Source organism: Callorhinus ursinus, unplaced genomic scaffold (genome assembly GCF_003265705.2).
Source record: "Callorhinus ursinus isolate GAN/ISIS: 27379988/994484 unplaced genomic scaffold, GSC_fseal_2.0 scaffold22, whole genome shotgun sequence".
In the NCBI taxonomy this organism is placed as follows: domain Eukaryota; kingdom Metazoa; phylum Chordata; class Mammalia; order Carnivora; family Otariidae; genus Callorhinus; species Callorhinus ursinus.
This window is the reverse complement of record NW_027397084.1, coordinates 14,531,700-14,545,149: the sequence shown is the minus strand read 5'-3', so window position 1 is coordinate 14,545,149 and position 13,450 is coordinate 14,531,700. Positions and strand designations below refer to the sequence as shown.

The 13,450-nt window shown below is 39.7% G+C and overlaps 1 protein-coding gene across 25 annotated transcripts in view; it reads left to right on the top strand.

Moving 5' to 3' along the window:
- DST (dystonin) overlaps positions 1-13,450 on the top strand; it is a 478,114-nt gene that overhangs the window by 339,912 nt on the left and 124,752 nt on the right. For 19 of the 25 annotated variants that reach the window (XM_073905137.1, XM_073905154.1, XM_073905136.1 and 16 more), the window contains 8 exons: positions 203-5,716; positions 5,844-5,993; positions 6,111-6,326; positions 6,517-6,666; positions 8,384-8,617; positions 9,863-10,015; positions 11,761-11,994; positions 12,449-12,715. In XM_073905137.1, the coding sequence (XP_073761238.1) occupies positions 203-5,716; positions 5,844-5,993; positions 6,111-6,326; positions 6,517-6,666; positions 8,384-8,617; positions 9,863-10,015; positions 11,761-11,994; positions 12,449-12,715 (6,918 nt within the window). The remainder of the gene's footprint in view (positions 1-202; positions 5,717-5,843; positions 5,994-6,110; positions 6,327-6,516; positions 6,667-8,383; positions 8,618-9,862; positions 10,016-11,760; positions 11,995-12,448; positions 12,716-13,450) is intronic. The other 6 variants (XM_073905143.1, XM_025890483.2, XM_073905147.1 and 3 more) reach the window with 1 other exon arrangement.

Here is a 13,450-nt window from a genome sequence, read left to right as displayed (position 1 = left end):
CTGTGCTGTTGAATAGATCACTGACATAGATCACTTGTGCATTTGAGCTGCCTAACATTCACAGCATTGCCGCGCCTTGGTAAGTAGAGGATTTTTATGTTGAAGTGTATTTATTTCTTAAAAAAATGCAAACTGAGTTTCATGAAATCCTGCCCACCCTTGGGTCACAGACTGACCTGAGAATTTTATATTCTCTTTTCAGCTGGATAAAGTGATTGCAGGCACCGTTGACCAGACAACTGGAGAAGTGCTTTCCATCTTTCAGGCAGTTTTAAGAGGCCTTATTGACTATGACACAGGAATCAGGTTGCTTGAGACACAGCTAATGATTTCTGGTCTCATTTCACCAGAATTGAGAAAATGTTATGACCTTCAAGATGCTGAAAGTCATGGCCTTATTGATGAACAAGTTTTGTGCCAACTCAAAGAACTAAGTCAAGCAAAGGAGATCATTTCTACTGTGTCATCTACCACAATTCCCGTGCTGGAAGCTTTGGCCCAAGGTATGATATCAGAGTCCATGGCCATCAGAGTTCTTGAGATACTGCTTTCCACAGGCTTTCTAGTCATTCCAGCCACAGGAGAACAGCTGACCCTGCAGAAGGCTTTCCAACAGAACTTGGTTTCCTCAGCATTATTTTCTAAAGTCCTGGAAAGGCAAAACACATGTAAAGATCTTATTGACCCCTGCACCGCTGAGAAGGTGTCTTTAGTAGATATTATACAAAGAAGTATTTTACAGGAAAACACTGGGATGAGGCTCCTTCCTGTGCGACCACAAGAAGGAGGCAGAATAACATTAAAATGTGGAAGAAACATAAGCATTTTAAGGGCGGCTCATGAAGGTCTTATAGACCGTGAAACCATGTTTAGGTTATTAGGTGCACAGCTTCTCTCTGGGGGTCTCATCAGTTGCAGCTCTGGTCAAAGAATGACCATTGAAGAAGCTATTGCAGAAGGGGTGATTGACAGAGATACAGCTAGCAGTATTCTCACATATCAGGTTCAAACAGGTGGAATCATCCACTCAAACCCCGCTAAACGTTTAACGGTGGATGAAGCAGTCCAATGTGATCTAATAACTTCGAGCAGTGCTCTTTTGGTACTAGAGGCTCAGCGAGGCTATGTTGGACTCATTTGGCCTCACTCTGGTGAAATATTTCCTACATCTTCTTCCTTGCAGCAGGAATTGATTACAAATGAATTGGCATACAAAATCCTGAATGGCAGGCAGAAGATAGCTGCTCTTTATATTCCAGAAACTTCTCAAGTCATTGGTTTGGATGTTGCTAAGCAGCTGGGAATTATAGATAATAACGCAGCATCAATTTTGAAAAGTATAATACTGCCTGATAAAATGCCAGATTTGGGAGATTTAGAAGCTTGTAAAAATGCCAGAAGATGGCTCTCTTTCTGTAAATTCCAACCATCCACAGTCCATGATTACAGGCAAGAAGAGGATGTTTTTGATGGAGAAGAGCCAGTGGCAACTCAGAGCTCAGAACAAACTAAAAAATTATTCCTGTCTTATTTGATGATAAATAGCTATATGGATGCCAACACAGGGCAGAGGCTTTTGCTGTATGATGGAGACTTGAGTGAGGCTGTCGGGATGCTACTGGAAGGCTGTCGTGCAGAATTTGAAGACACACCCATCAAAGAATGTCTTGATGCCTTAAGACTCCCTGGTGATGCTTCAAGTGAAGAAAAGGCTGACAGTATAGCTTCACCGAGTAGTTTTGATCCATGTCATTGCAGAGAACCTAAGCCTAAAGAAATTCCTGAAGATAGAAAGCATGCCATAGATGAAGAGTTTAATGAAATGGGAAATTATGTTACCAGTAGTGAGTTCTGTCAGTCAGGAAACCTGGCAAATATAATCGCAACTGATCATAAAGTCAAGAGTTCATCCAGTGTGTGTGTTTCCAGTTCTACATCCTATTTAACACAGCCTGGACTTGTAGCAGTTGGCATGCTTAGACAAGAATCTGAAAACATACTTAAAAACTGTGAAAATCAAAGTCCAGTTGGAACAAATGAACATGCAGGTGAATGTAGCCATTCTAAAAATATTCAAAACTTTGCAAGTGATTCGATAACAAATCCTATTATGAAATCAAACACTAGTAGGATCTGTGACTTGAATGAAAAAGAGAGTGAAGATAATATAAACAGGGATTTGACAATCTTTGACTATTCTCCTAGGCTGAGTGCCTTGCTAAGTCATGATAAATTGAGGAATGATCAGGAAAGCCTCAATGATGCACATACCACAGAGAGCAATGGAAATAAATGTGAAGACTCCACATTGCCACTCAGTGACCAAACCATGCTGTCGGGTCACAGAATGGGAGAGACATTTCAAGAGCAGTTTCTGGGAATTGCAGCTATCAATATCAGTTTACAGGGAGAACACTCTCAACAGAAACCTGTAAATATGGGTGACAGTCCTCCTCAGGTCCGGTCTTGCAATGGTAAATATATTTCAGAAACTTATGGCGAAGATGAAAGACTGCATGCTGCCTCTCAGCAGAAACCTGAAGACAAGCAAACTGGATCCAAAATGGAAGAGTACGCCTGTGCCATGACCCCGCAGGGTGATACCTTTAGCACTGGGGTATCTCCAGTCTGTGGCACACCGCTGCCGGAAGGAACCATCAGTGCTGGCGACTATGAAACGTCACTACTGGATGATCAGCCAAGTGTGACAGAAACAGACACTGACAGTGAAGATGATTTTTATGATACTCCCTTGTTTGAAGATGACGACCACGATTCTCTGCTTCTGGAAGGTGACGATCGTGATTGTCTACAGCCTGAGGACTATGCCGCACTGCCAGAGGAGACTGATGGGGCTGCTCCTCCCGGTGATGTGTTTTATGATGTTTCAAGAGAGAATGAAAATTCTGTGGTGCCCCGGGGGGCACTGGTTGACAACTTAAGTGTGAGGGGAAGCCCAGAGTCTCTCCAGGGTGTTCTCATCGCTACTGAGAACGCTGGATTTGATCCTGGTGCAAGAATCCATTCAGATTCAGTTGGCTCACACGAGGGCAACGGGCTGTTGCTGGAAACCGTATCAGAAAGGGAAAGCTCAAATAGCCTCGAAGGGGATGAGTCTGACTCATCGACTGATTATGAAATCGTAGAAAGAAAAGAGAGCTTCAGTGCTTCGTTAAAATTTGATGACACTGGATGTTGGAGAGGGAGAAAAGAAGAACATATCACTGGACAAGAATTTAAATCTGAGACTGAGCACTTAGATTCTATGCAAAATGAAGAAAGTTATGGGGATTATGTGTGTGACAGTAATGATCAGGATGACGAGGACGATTATGACGACGATGATGGTGATGATGAAGAAGGAGTAGAAGGTGACAGTGAGGGGCCCTGGTGCCAGGATGGGGCTGCAGATATGGATATCCAGTTGTGTGCCCCTGCAATAGGTGAAAAGGAAAACACTCAGGACAGTCCGAGTGTTAATAAAAGAATTCTCCCAGATCAAGTGCACAATTACAGTTCTTTAGAAAACCAGCAAAGTGTAAATGCTTTACAGCTAGAATCAACTAGTAAAAGTAGCTTAGTAATGGAAAGAAGCAACCTTCAAGAATATACAACTGAGGTTGTTGGGAAAAGCCCAGGAAATCTGTTGTTGAATTATGAGCTGGCCCTTAAGGATATATTGCTGCCGATCACTACAGACACTGAATCAGAAGACACCTTTGGCTCTGTAGATACTTTACAGAGTACTAATACCTGTTCAACTTCTGCAGTAGAAAATGATCTAATGAACATGAAGGTTAAGTTGATCCAAGGGCCAGAATCTACTGACTCTGTGAAAGGTGGAGATCCATATTTTGAGAATGTGACACTTCAAGTCTACTCATCTTTTGATAATATCACTTGTTCTGAGCCTGATGTAGTAGGAAAGCCTGCTGAGGAAAGCCATTTGTCATCCATAGCCTCTGTAACTGCCAGGGATCATCAAGGAAATGAAAGAGGGGAAGAAATTCACCAATCTTTTCTAATTGAAAAGAAAGGTGACCAAAGCAGTATACTAACAGAAGGTGAAACATCAGTTCATAAAATGTGCTCAGATAAAGGAGAGGTGCCAGGAGAAGGTCTAGAAGAAGATAATAAGTATCTCAGACTTCTGCCTAGTGAAAGTACAAGGGAGAGTCTTTATTGTAATGATCAGTTTCCATTTCCACAAATCACAGACAGTGAAGAACATAATCAGAAAGGAAGCCTGAAAAAAGTAACTGTAACTCCTAAAGATGAACCAAAGAACCTACAGACAGTGGTTAGCGAAAGTCCCGTTCAGTTTGAGAATCTTGAAGAAATATTTGACTCCTCAGTTTCCAAAGTGATCAGTGCTGACATGATTTCAGACACTCTGTTGTCTGAAGTGGATGCAAGTCCTGAGAAAGATTCATTCACTGATGGGCCTGAGAAAGACTCTGACCTGTTCACATATTTAAAACATTGTGCCAAAGATGTAAAGGCAAAAGATGTATTGAAACCAAATGAAGGTATCCCAGGCTGTGTTCTAATAGCTTCCCCTGCCATGAAGGAGCATGTACAGTTCGGAGTAAATGATGCAAAAGCAAAGATGGCTCTTACCCAGGAAGTCTCACCTCTAAATGAGATGGCCCAACAGAGTGGTCTTTGTACAAAAGAAAGTGCCTCAGAAGGGGGAACAGGAATTGCTCAGTTCATACCAGAAAGGAATGAAAGCACACTGTCAATCTTACCTCTTAGAAATGTGGAAGACCGGGGGGAAAATAATGATTTTATGCCACCAGAACTCTGCACAGATGGAGTCAGAAATAAAAACCCTTTAAGCACGGACTGCTCATTCTCAGAAATTAATAATAAGATGGAAATAATTGCAAATTTGCTGCAACAGCAGCAAAAAGAACAAGCCTTGTCCCTAGGACTCCAAGAAAAGGAGGTTCAGATTCCTGAGTTATCTCAGGTATTTGTTGAGGATGTAAAGGATATCTTAAAAAGGAGATTGGAAGAAGGTCCTATGAATCTACAGGAGGTTGGAGAATCGTCAGTCTGTGCAGACACCAAAATTTTAATTCAAAACTTAATTAAAAGAGTTAGCACATCACAGTTGGCAAATGAAGCATCTGGTGTCCCCAGTGACTTTATAGTTGACTGTTCTGGAGTTTCCCCCATGAATAACCCACCAGAACTGAGAGCAGAGAGTAGAGATGATCCGTTCTGTATTGCAAATCTTAAGTCTGAGCTTCTCCTTGATATACTTAAGCAAAATCAATATAGCCAGAAAATTACTGGGGCATTTGAATTGATAAAAGAATTAACCCAGATGGAGTATGAGCTAGAGAAAAGAGGTATTACATCTGAAGTACCTCCGTTGCAACTTGAAAATATTTTCTACAAGCTGCTGGCTGACATGTACTCAGAGAAAGTAGAACAGGTCAGAGACTTGAATCAAAAATCATCCACTACTTTTGAGATGGTGGATGAAAAGTCACACATTCTTAATGATCTTAAAAGCAAAGAAGGAAACCACTGTTCCCTTAATTTACAAAATATAAAAGATATTGGACTAGAAAGCTCGACTGTGTGTCCATCAGCATTGCCAAGTGATGAGAAGCTGGGGGAGCTATGCAGTGATATCCCAGACCATTTGGAAAGCATTTCAGGGTCAAAAGGAATGACTTCTGGAGATAGCTCAATGGAACAAGTAAGTTGATTTTGTATTTTATGTGGCTGTAGCTGCATGAAACATTTGGGAATAACCCCATACATTCTATTTGCTTTAAAAAACTACATAAAGGCTATTGAATTAAAATGTCCAAATTTGTGTTTAGTTTTCCACTGAGTTACAGCAGTGTTTACAGCACACATCAAAAATGCATGAGTATTTGGCTTTACTTCAAGATATGAAGCCCCCTTTAGACAACCAGGAGTCTCTGGATAATAATCTGGAAACTTTGAGGAACCGACTTAAACAGTTAGAGGTAAGAACTGTCTACTGCCTGTTATGGATGGTTGTCAGCTGGTGTTAATTTGGAAAAAACGAATGCATTGTGATTGGTGTTTTCACTGAATAGTTCTGGGATATGTATTTTTTGCAGACATTTGAATTGGGATTGGCTCCAATTGCTGTTCTCTTAAGAAAGGACATGAAGTTGGCAGAAGAGTTTTTAAAGTCTCTTCCCAGTGACTTCCCCAGAGGACAGCTTGAGGAATTGAGGACAAGCCACCAAAATTTGCAGACTGCTTTCTCTTCCCTCAGCAGTGTGTCTTCAGAAAGAATGAAACACGTCATGCTCGTAATTGACTCTGAAATGGTAGGCATCGAAACATTTCATGCCAAGTCAGCATTTGAATTTTGAAGAAAATCTGATTATTTGAAAATTTAGTCATGAGATGAGATGAAGTCTTATTTTCAGACTGTTAGGGCCTTGAAACAGAACCATTTTTTGTAGGAATTCAAAATGTGGGGATTGACAGAAATGAAAACATGATTTTATTTTCTAGTCTAAACTAGCAGTTTCCCATGAAGAATTTCTGCAAAAACTTGAGTCGTTCTCACATTGGATATCAGAGAAGAGCAAGTCTGTGAAGGATATTGAGATTGTGAATATACAAGATACTGAACATGTGAAGAGAAGTTTGGAGTTTCTCAAGGCAAGTTTCAAGATAAATGAGATAAATTTATGTACATTTAAAAAACAAGATAAATGAGATAAATTTATGTACATTTAAAAACTTCCAGACTTAATATAACAAATGTTTACAAAAAAATGACTTCTAAATCTAAAGGGATTATTTCCTTTGTCTCTAAGAGATGTTTGTTCGTAGTTGACAGAACCATAAAATAATCCCAACTCTATGGGCGTCATTCCGATGCTTTCCCAGCTGCCTTATCAATCTCTTACCACCACTGACATCTTAAGATTTGTATTTATTTATGTATTAGTCACATTAATAACTCTTAGAATAATAGTTAAATTATTCTTATAAATACAACATAGTTCTTAACATGAATAGCATGCCTCATGAATGATGTTTAGGCTCCTGGCCTGTGAGTCAGAAAGCTGAAATTCTAGCTCATTGAATTTATGTTTCAGATTCCCCATTGACTTGTTTATGTGCAACCACAATTACATGGATATTGTAAATATTAGCAAGTAATATTTTAACGTTGATTTCCCCCTTTAACATGCCAAATGTATGTAAGTTGGGTTTTTATCTTTTGCTGGAGTTACATTTTAAATGTGATATGGCAGCCAAGATTAAAATATTCTTAGAGGAGTGGTGCCTCGGTGGCTCAGTCAGTTAAGCCTCAGGCTCTTGATTTCAGCTCAGGTCGTGATCTCAGGGTTGTGAGATCGAGCCCTGCTTTGGGCTCTGCAGTCAGGGGGGAGTCTGCCTTGAGATTCTCTCCTTCTCCCTCTGTCTCTCCTCCTGCACTCTCTCTCTAAAAATAAATAAAATAAATTAAAAAATAGAAGAATTGTCTTTCCTTATAATATTAATTACCATAGTATTTAAATAATTTCATCTGCTACTAGGTGATGAATAGATTTTTGACTAAATGGATCATGAAAAAATAATAAAACCTTGAGTCCCTTATATAAGAATTATATTTTTAAAATATTGTTAATGCTTGACTTACTTCACTTAGCATAATCCCCTCCAGTTCCATCCATGTCTTTGCAAATGGTGGGTATTCATCCTCTCTGATGGCTGAGTAATATTCCATTGCATATATGGACCACATCTTTATCCATTCATCTGTTGAAGGGCATCTCGGCTCCTTCCACAGTTTGGCTATTGCGGACATTGCTGCTATGAACATTGGGGTGCATGTGTCCCTTCTTTTCACTACATCTGTATCTTTGGGGTAAATACCTAGTAGTGCAATTGCTGTGTCGTAGCATAGCTCTATTTTTAACATCTTGAGGAATCTCCATACTGTTTTCCAGAGTGGCTGTACCAGCTTGTAAGTCAAGCAGAGAAAGATGATTATCATATGGTTTCACTCATATGTGGAACATAAGCAATAGCACGGAGGACCATAGGGAAAGGGAGGGAAATCTGAAGGGGGAGAAATCAGAGAGGGATACAAACCATGAGAGACCGTGGACACCCAGAAACAAACAGGGTTTCAGAGGGGAGGGGTGTGGGGGGACGGGTAGCCCGGTGATAGGTATTAAGGAGGGCATGTATTGTGATGAGCACTGGGTGTTATACGTAACTAATGAATCATTGACCACTACATCAAAAACGATGTGCTATACAGTTGCTAACTGAACATAATAAAAATAAAAAAATATTGTTAATGTAAACTTTATATTATGGCTTACCTCCCATTTTATAATTTGTACTGTTTCATTCACAGAATGTGTTAAAAGACCTTGGACACACCAAGGTGCAGCTGGAGGCCACTGCCCTTGATGTGCAGTTCTTCATTTCTGAATGTGCACAAGACCTGTCTCCGAACCAAAGCAAACAACTACTGAGGCTCCTAAATACCACTCAGAAATGTTTTCTTGATGTGCAGGAATCAGTAACTGCCCGGGTGGAACACTTAGAGACTCAGTTACAGCTAGAACAAGATCTTGATGATCAGAAGGTTTGCCTTTCTTTGTGGAGTTGGAATTCTTTGTTTTTAGTTCTTCCGTGTGAAACCTGTAATGTGGATACCCAGGGATCTGGAAGGGCAGTTAGTGGACAGGGTATAATGAAGAGATGCTGGAATATATAACAATATTGTTTTCCATAAGAATGCTACGGTTTATTTTAATTTTTATGACTCTCTGAAACCACTGTTTTCAAGTGGGAGTCTTGATTTTTTTCCTGGGAGTAGGAAATATGGATGCACTCAGAAATTTCGATAAGTTGTTGACCATATGGATAAAGAAGGTTAAGTACCTTTTTCCTCTGGGAGGTGGTAGGGCACAGCAGCACAGGGCATGGGCTGTGGAGCCAGAGTGGCTGAGTTTACATCCCAGCTACAGTCGGTCATGTGTGACTTAGGGCGTGTCACCCAGCCACAGTTTTCTCAGTGGCAAATTGGAAATAGTAACTGTGTTTACCTGGCAGTATTGTGAGCATTGATAAAGGAATGAATATAGAACACTTACTACTTTACTTGCCTGGCATGTGTTAGGCTCCTAGGAAACATGACCAATGGCTTTAAGATGTATAACTAGTGTATCAATAATAGGAAAATGAAAGATGCAAGTATTAGTATTGATTTTCTAATCTCTTAATTTAGTGAATTATTAGAGTGCTACGTCTAATAACGATTATGAGCAAAGGGATGGCAGTGGATTTAGGCATAGTGATTAAGTAAAAAAAAAATGTTTTTACTTAATGCACTACTTGCATGCAGTGCTCCTTTTATTATATCTTGAAGCACCTAGGCATTGTCTCTAGCATGATAACCTATATACACATATCAAATATGTTAACAGACAAACCACAACTAACTTCTGTTTTGATATCCTTTTGCAGAATTAATTGTGTGTGTTGCAGGTTTCGAGAGCTTAAGAACATGGAATGTTTCTTCCTGTCGGTCAGAAGTTCCATCTCTTACACATATGCATGGCCAGTATTCTACTGAGCAGTTTCATCCAAACATGATCTCCTTCTTTGTATATGGGACATGCTCTTACTTTCTGTGTCACCTTGCTCAATATGTACCCCACTGCTATCATGTTTACAGCATACTCAGAAAAGCTTGCGAGATATGTTCTAATTTTGCAATTAGAACTCGTATAGTGCAGAACTTGCAAAATGTGTTCTAATAAGGAGTAATCACAATAGTGAGTTTATGACCACACATTTAAGATGCTTTGATTTTGCCCTGCTTTAGATTATGGCAGAGCGTCAACAGGAGTACAAAGAGAAACTCCAAGGAATATGCGATCTCCTCACCCAAACTGAAAACCGCCTCATTGGCCACCAAGAAGCCTTCATGATTGGAGATGGCACAGTTGAGTTGAAGAAGTATCAGTCCAAGCAGGAGGTAAAATTTGGTTTTGCATCAGCAGGTCTATGTTGATACTAAGTTTAATTACTATTATTAGCAAATCATTTTACCTTTTCTGAGCCAAGGTGAGCTTTAAACTTGATACTAAGAGTTACATTTCCAACTTTAAGAAAGCCAGTAATTTTCTTGACTGTGTTGGTGAGATACTGAGGGAAGGCCATATAAAGTAAGTTGCTAATGGAAATACCTTGTGTGAGGAGTTAAAACTTGCATCCAGGGGCGCCTGGGTGGCTCAGTCCTTAAGCGTCTGCCTTCAGCTCAGGTCATGATCCCAGGGTCCTGGGATCGAGCCCCTCATTGGGCTCCCTGCTCCGCAGGAAGCCTGCTTCTCCCTCTCCCACTCCCCCGCTTGTGTTCCCTCGCTCACTGCATCTCTCTGTCAAATAAATAAAATCTAAAATAAAATAAAATAAAATGAAACTTGCATCCACTTAAGGCCAGCTCACTCACTTGTACGACAGGTGAAATAGGCATTCGTTTGGGTTCTTTCTCTTTCTTCACTTCCTATTCCTTTCCTCTTTCTCTACAATTTGTCCCTCTTCATCAAATGAACAAACAATAAAGATGGGTAAAGATAGCCTTCTTTTGGTGTCAGGAGAAAGAACATTCTCATTGTAAGTAGATAGCTCTTGGTTCAAATCCCAGACACTCCACATTGTTAGCTTTATAAAGAATCTCTTCAAGCCTCAGTTTCTTCATCGGTCATACTTCACTGATTATAGGAGTTAAGGCAATGTTATGTGTTAATTAAGTGACTAGCACAGTTAATGTCACATAGTAGTGGCTCAATAAGTAGTATCTCTTCCCATTCAAATACTTCGAATAATTTGATAAGGCTTAAATTAAAAATATGGGAAAATAATGTGAAAGTTCAAACACAGTGTAATTTGGAGAATGAAAACACAAAGTAAAGGAGGAGGAGAAGAGGAAAAATTCCATAGAGAAATCTAGACAAAGGGAAGCTATAACTGCTGAGGAGAGATCTTAATCTTGAGCTTCCTAGCAGCTGGGGCAAAGAAGCAAACATTGCATATTAGAGAGCCTTGGGGTTTAGAGGAAGTTATCTTAGTTCACTGGGAGAATTACTTTGTTTTTATCTTGAGTAATAGATATATGTTAAAAAAATAAATGTTTAGAAACTGAATAAATACTATTATCATGTCTTTAAAAGCTCTTATAAGTGTGCTCACATAATGTGATAATATCTGGTGTGTGCAAATTTGTATAGATTATATTATTAAATTCATTATTTTCTTATTTTAAAAGATTTATTTATTTATTTTAGAGAATGAGAGAGAGAGCAGGAGGAGGGGCAGAGGGAGAGGGAGAGAAATCCTCAAGCAGGTTCCCTGCTGAGTGTGGAGCCCGATACGGGGCTCGATCCCAGGACCCTGAGATCATGACCTGAGCTGAAACCAAGAGTCAGCTGCTTAACGAATTGGTCCACTTACACGCTCCTTAAATTCATTATTTTCAGTGTTTTACAAACCATATCCCTTTGTGAAACATGAAAATCTCACAGCTTTTTTTAATGCTGTTTGAGATTTCACATTAAATTAAATATTGTGATTTAAGTAAACCATCTCAAATTGACTATGCTTTTTCAACCTATAAATAAATGTTCAACTCTCCTCTGTTCACTCCGTTTTTTAGAATGACAACTCTGGAAGAATTAAATAGGTAATAATTTAAGAAGAGTTTTTTTTCTGTTGTGTTATAAGGAATTACAGAAAGATATGCAAGGAAGTGCACAGGCTTTGGCAGAAATAGTGAAAAATACAGAGAACTTCTTAAAAGAGAATGGCGAAAAGCTGTCACGAGAAGATAAAGCTTTGATTGAGCAAAAACTTAACGAAGCCAAGTTAAAGTGTGAACAGCTTAATCTAAAGGCAGAACAGTCCAAAAAGGAGCTGGATAAAGTTGTGACAACAGCAATCAAAGAAGAAACTGAAAAGGTCCTTATTCAAATATGTGGTACACTCTTGCTTTGTTGAAGATGATTTGTGTAACAGCTACTTGAATTTTTAAGTGGAATTGGGTGCCAGGAAGCAGTGCTTAGTACCAGAGACTAGAATTGTGGGTTTCCAGTTATATAATTGACCAAATATTACAGAAAGTTTGAAGAATTGGCTTTGTTTAGCTTTTTAAAAAAAATTTAAGTGGGATTGCATGAGCACTCATCAATTGTAGTTAAAATTTTGTAATGTGTTTTTAAGGATGGTGGGAACTTCCAAGTAACTGTCTCTGGCTCAAAGGTTTAATTTCACTATGTTCAGTTTTCAGTGTGTGTCCGTTTTTAGTATTCCCCACTCTAATTTTAAATGATCTTAAATATTTACTTTGGGAATGTCTTGAAACTAGTGCCTCAGCCAGCATATAGAATACCTCCTGTGAACTTTCTCTCTCCAGGTTGCGGCTGCAAAGCAGCTGGAAGAGAGCAAAACCAAAATAGAAAACCTTCTGGACTGGCTGTCCAATGTGGACAAAGACTCCGCCAGGGCAGGGGTAAAGCAGAGACAGGTGATCGAACAGAACGGGACCCATTTTCAAGAAGGTGATGGCACGTCGATGATGGGAGAGGAGGATGAAGTTAATGGTAACCTGTTGGAAACTGATGTTGATGGGCCACTTGGAACCACTGGGGAGAATCTGAACCGGCAGTACCAGAAAGTTAAGGTTTGTTGTTCTAAACAGAGTGATATTGTCAAATCCTGTCTCTCAGGTCTGTGAAGATAGGGGCACCGCCTGAGTTCGTTCTTGAAACCTTAATGACCACCGAGAGTTGAGTCCCATCTTCTAGGTGCATCATTGTGTCAGATATAAGTTACTGTGAGAACTCGAAGCAAGTCAGAAAGAATGAGAACGGAATCATTAGATGTGGCATTCTTCTAAGTGAAGCAGCTTTGTGAGGAATTAATAGAAATAATGATAACTGATATTAATTAATAGCAAATAGATAGCAGTTATGATGGGCCCTGCAGACTCTCCCCATGTGAATACACTGAGTCTGTGTCTCCCCCCCACAACCCCCACTCCCTGTGAGGCCGGAGGCTGGATTCTCATTTCATGGGTGAGGACACTGGAACGTACAGAAGTGAAGTAGCTTGCCTGGGCGTACACATCTAGTGCAGGAGCAGAGGCATCTTTTGGAAAAACCTTTTTCAGAGTGTCACATAACTGATCATTTTTATTTCCACACGTGGCTTTTGTCGTCACCTGACTGGACTTGAGGTGCCTTTGCAGTGTTGTGTGTTTTCCTCCATGTCTTTGTCTTTGGAGTCTTTGGAATAGAAGGTTTTTATATTATAGGAAATATAATTAAACCAGAAGAAGAGTGGAAGTATTTATTGTATTTGTAGTTTCCAGGAAGCTATTCCAAACCTCATTGTAAGTATCTCTTAAAATGAAAAA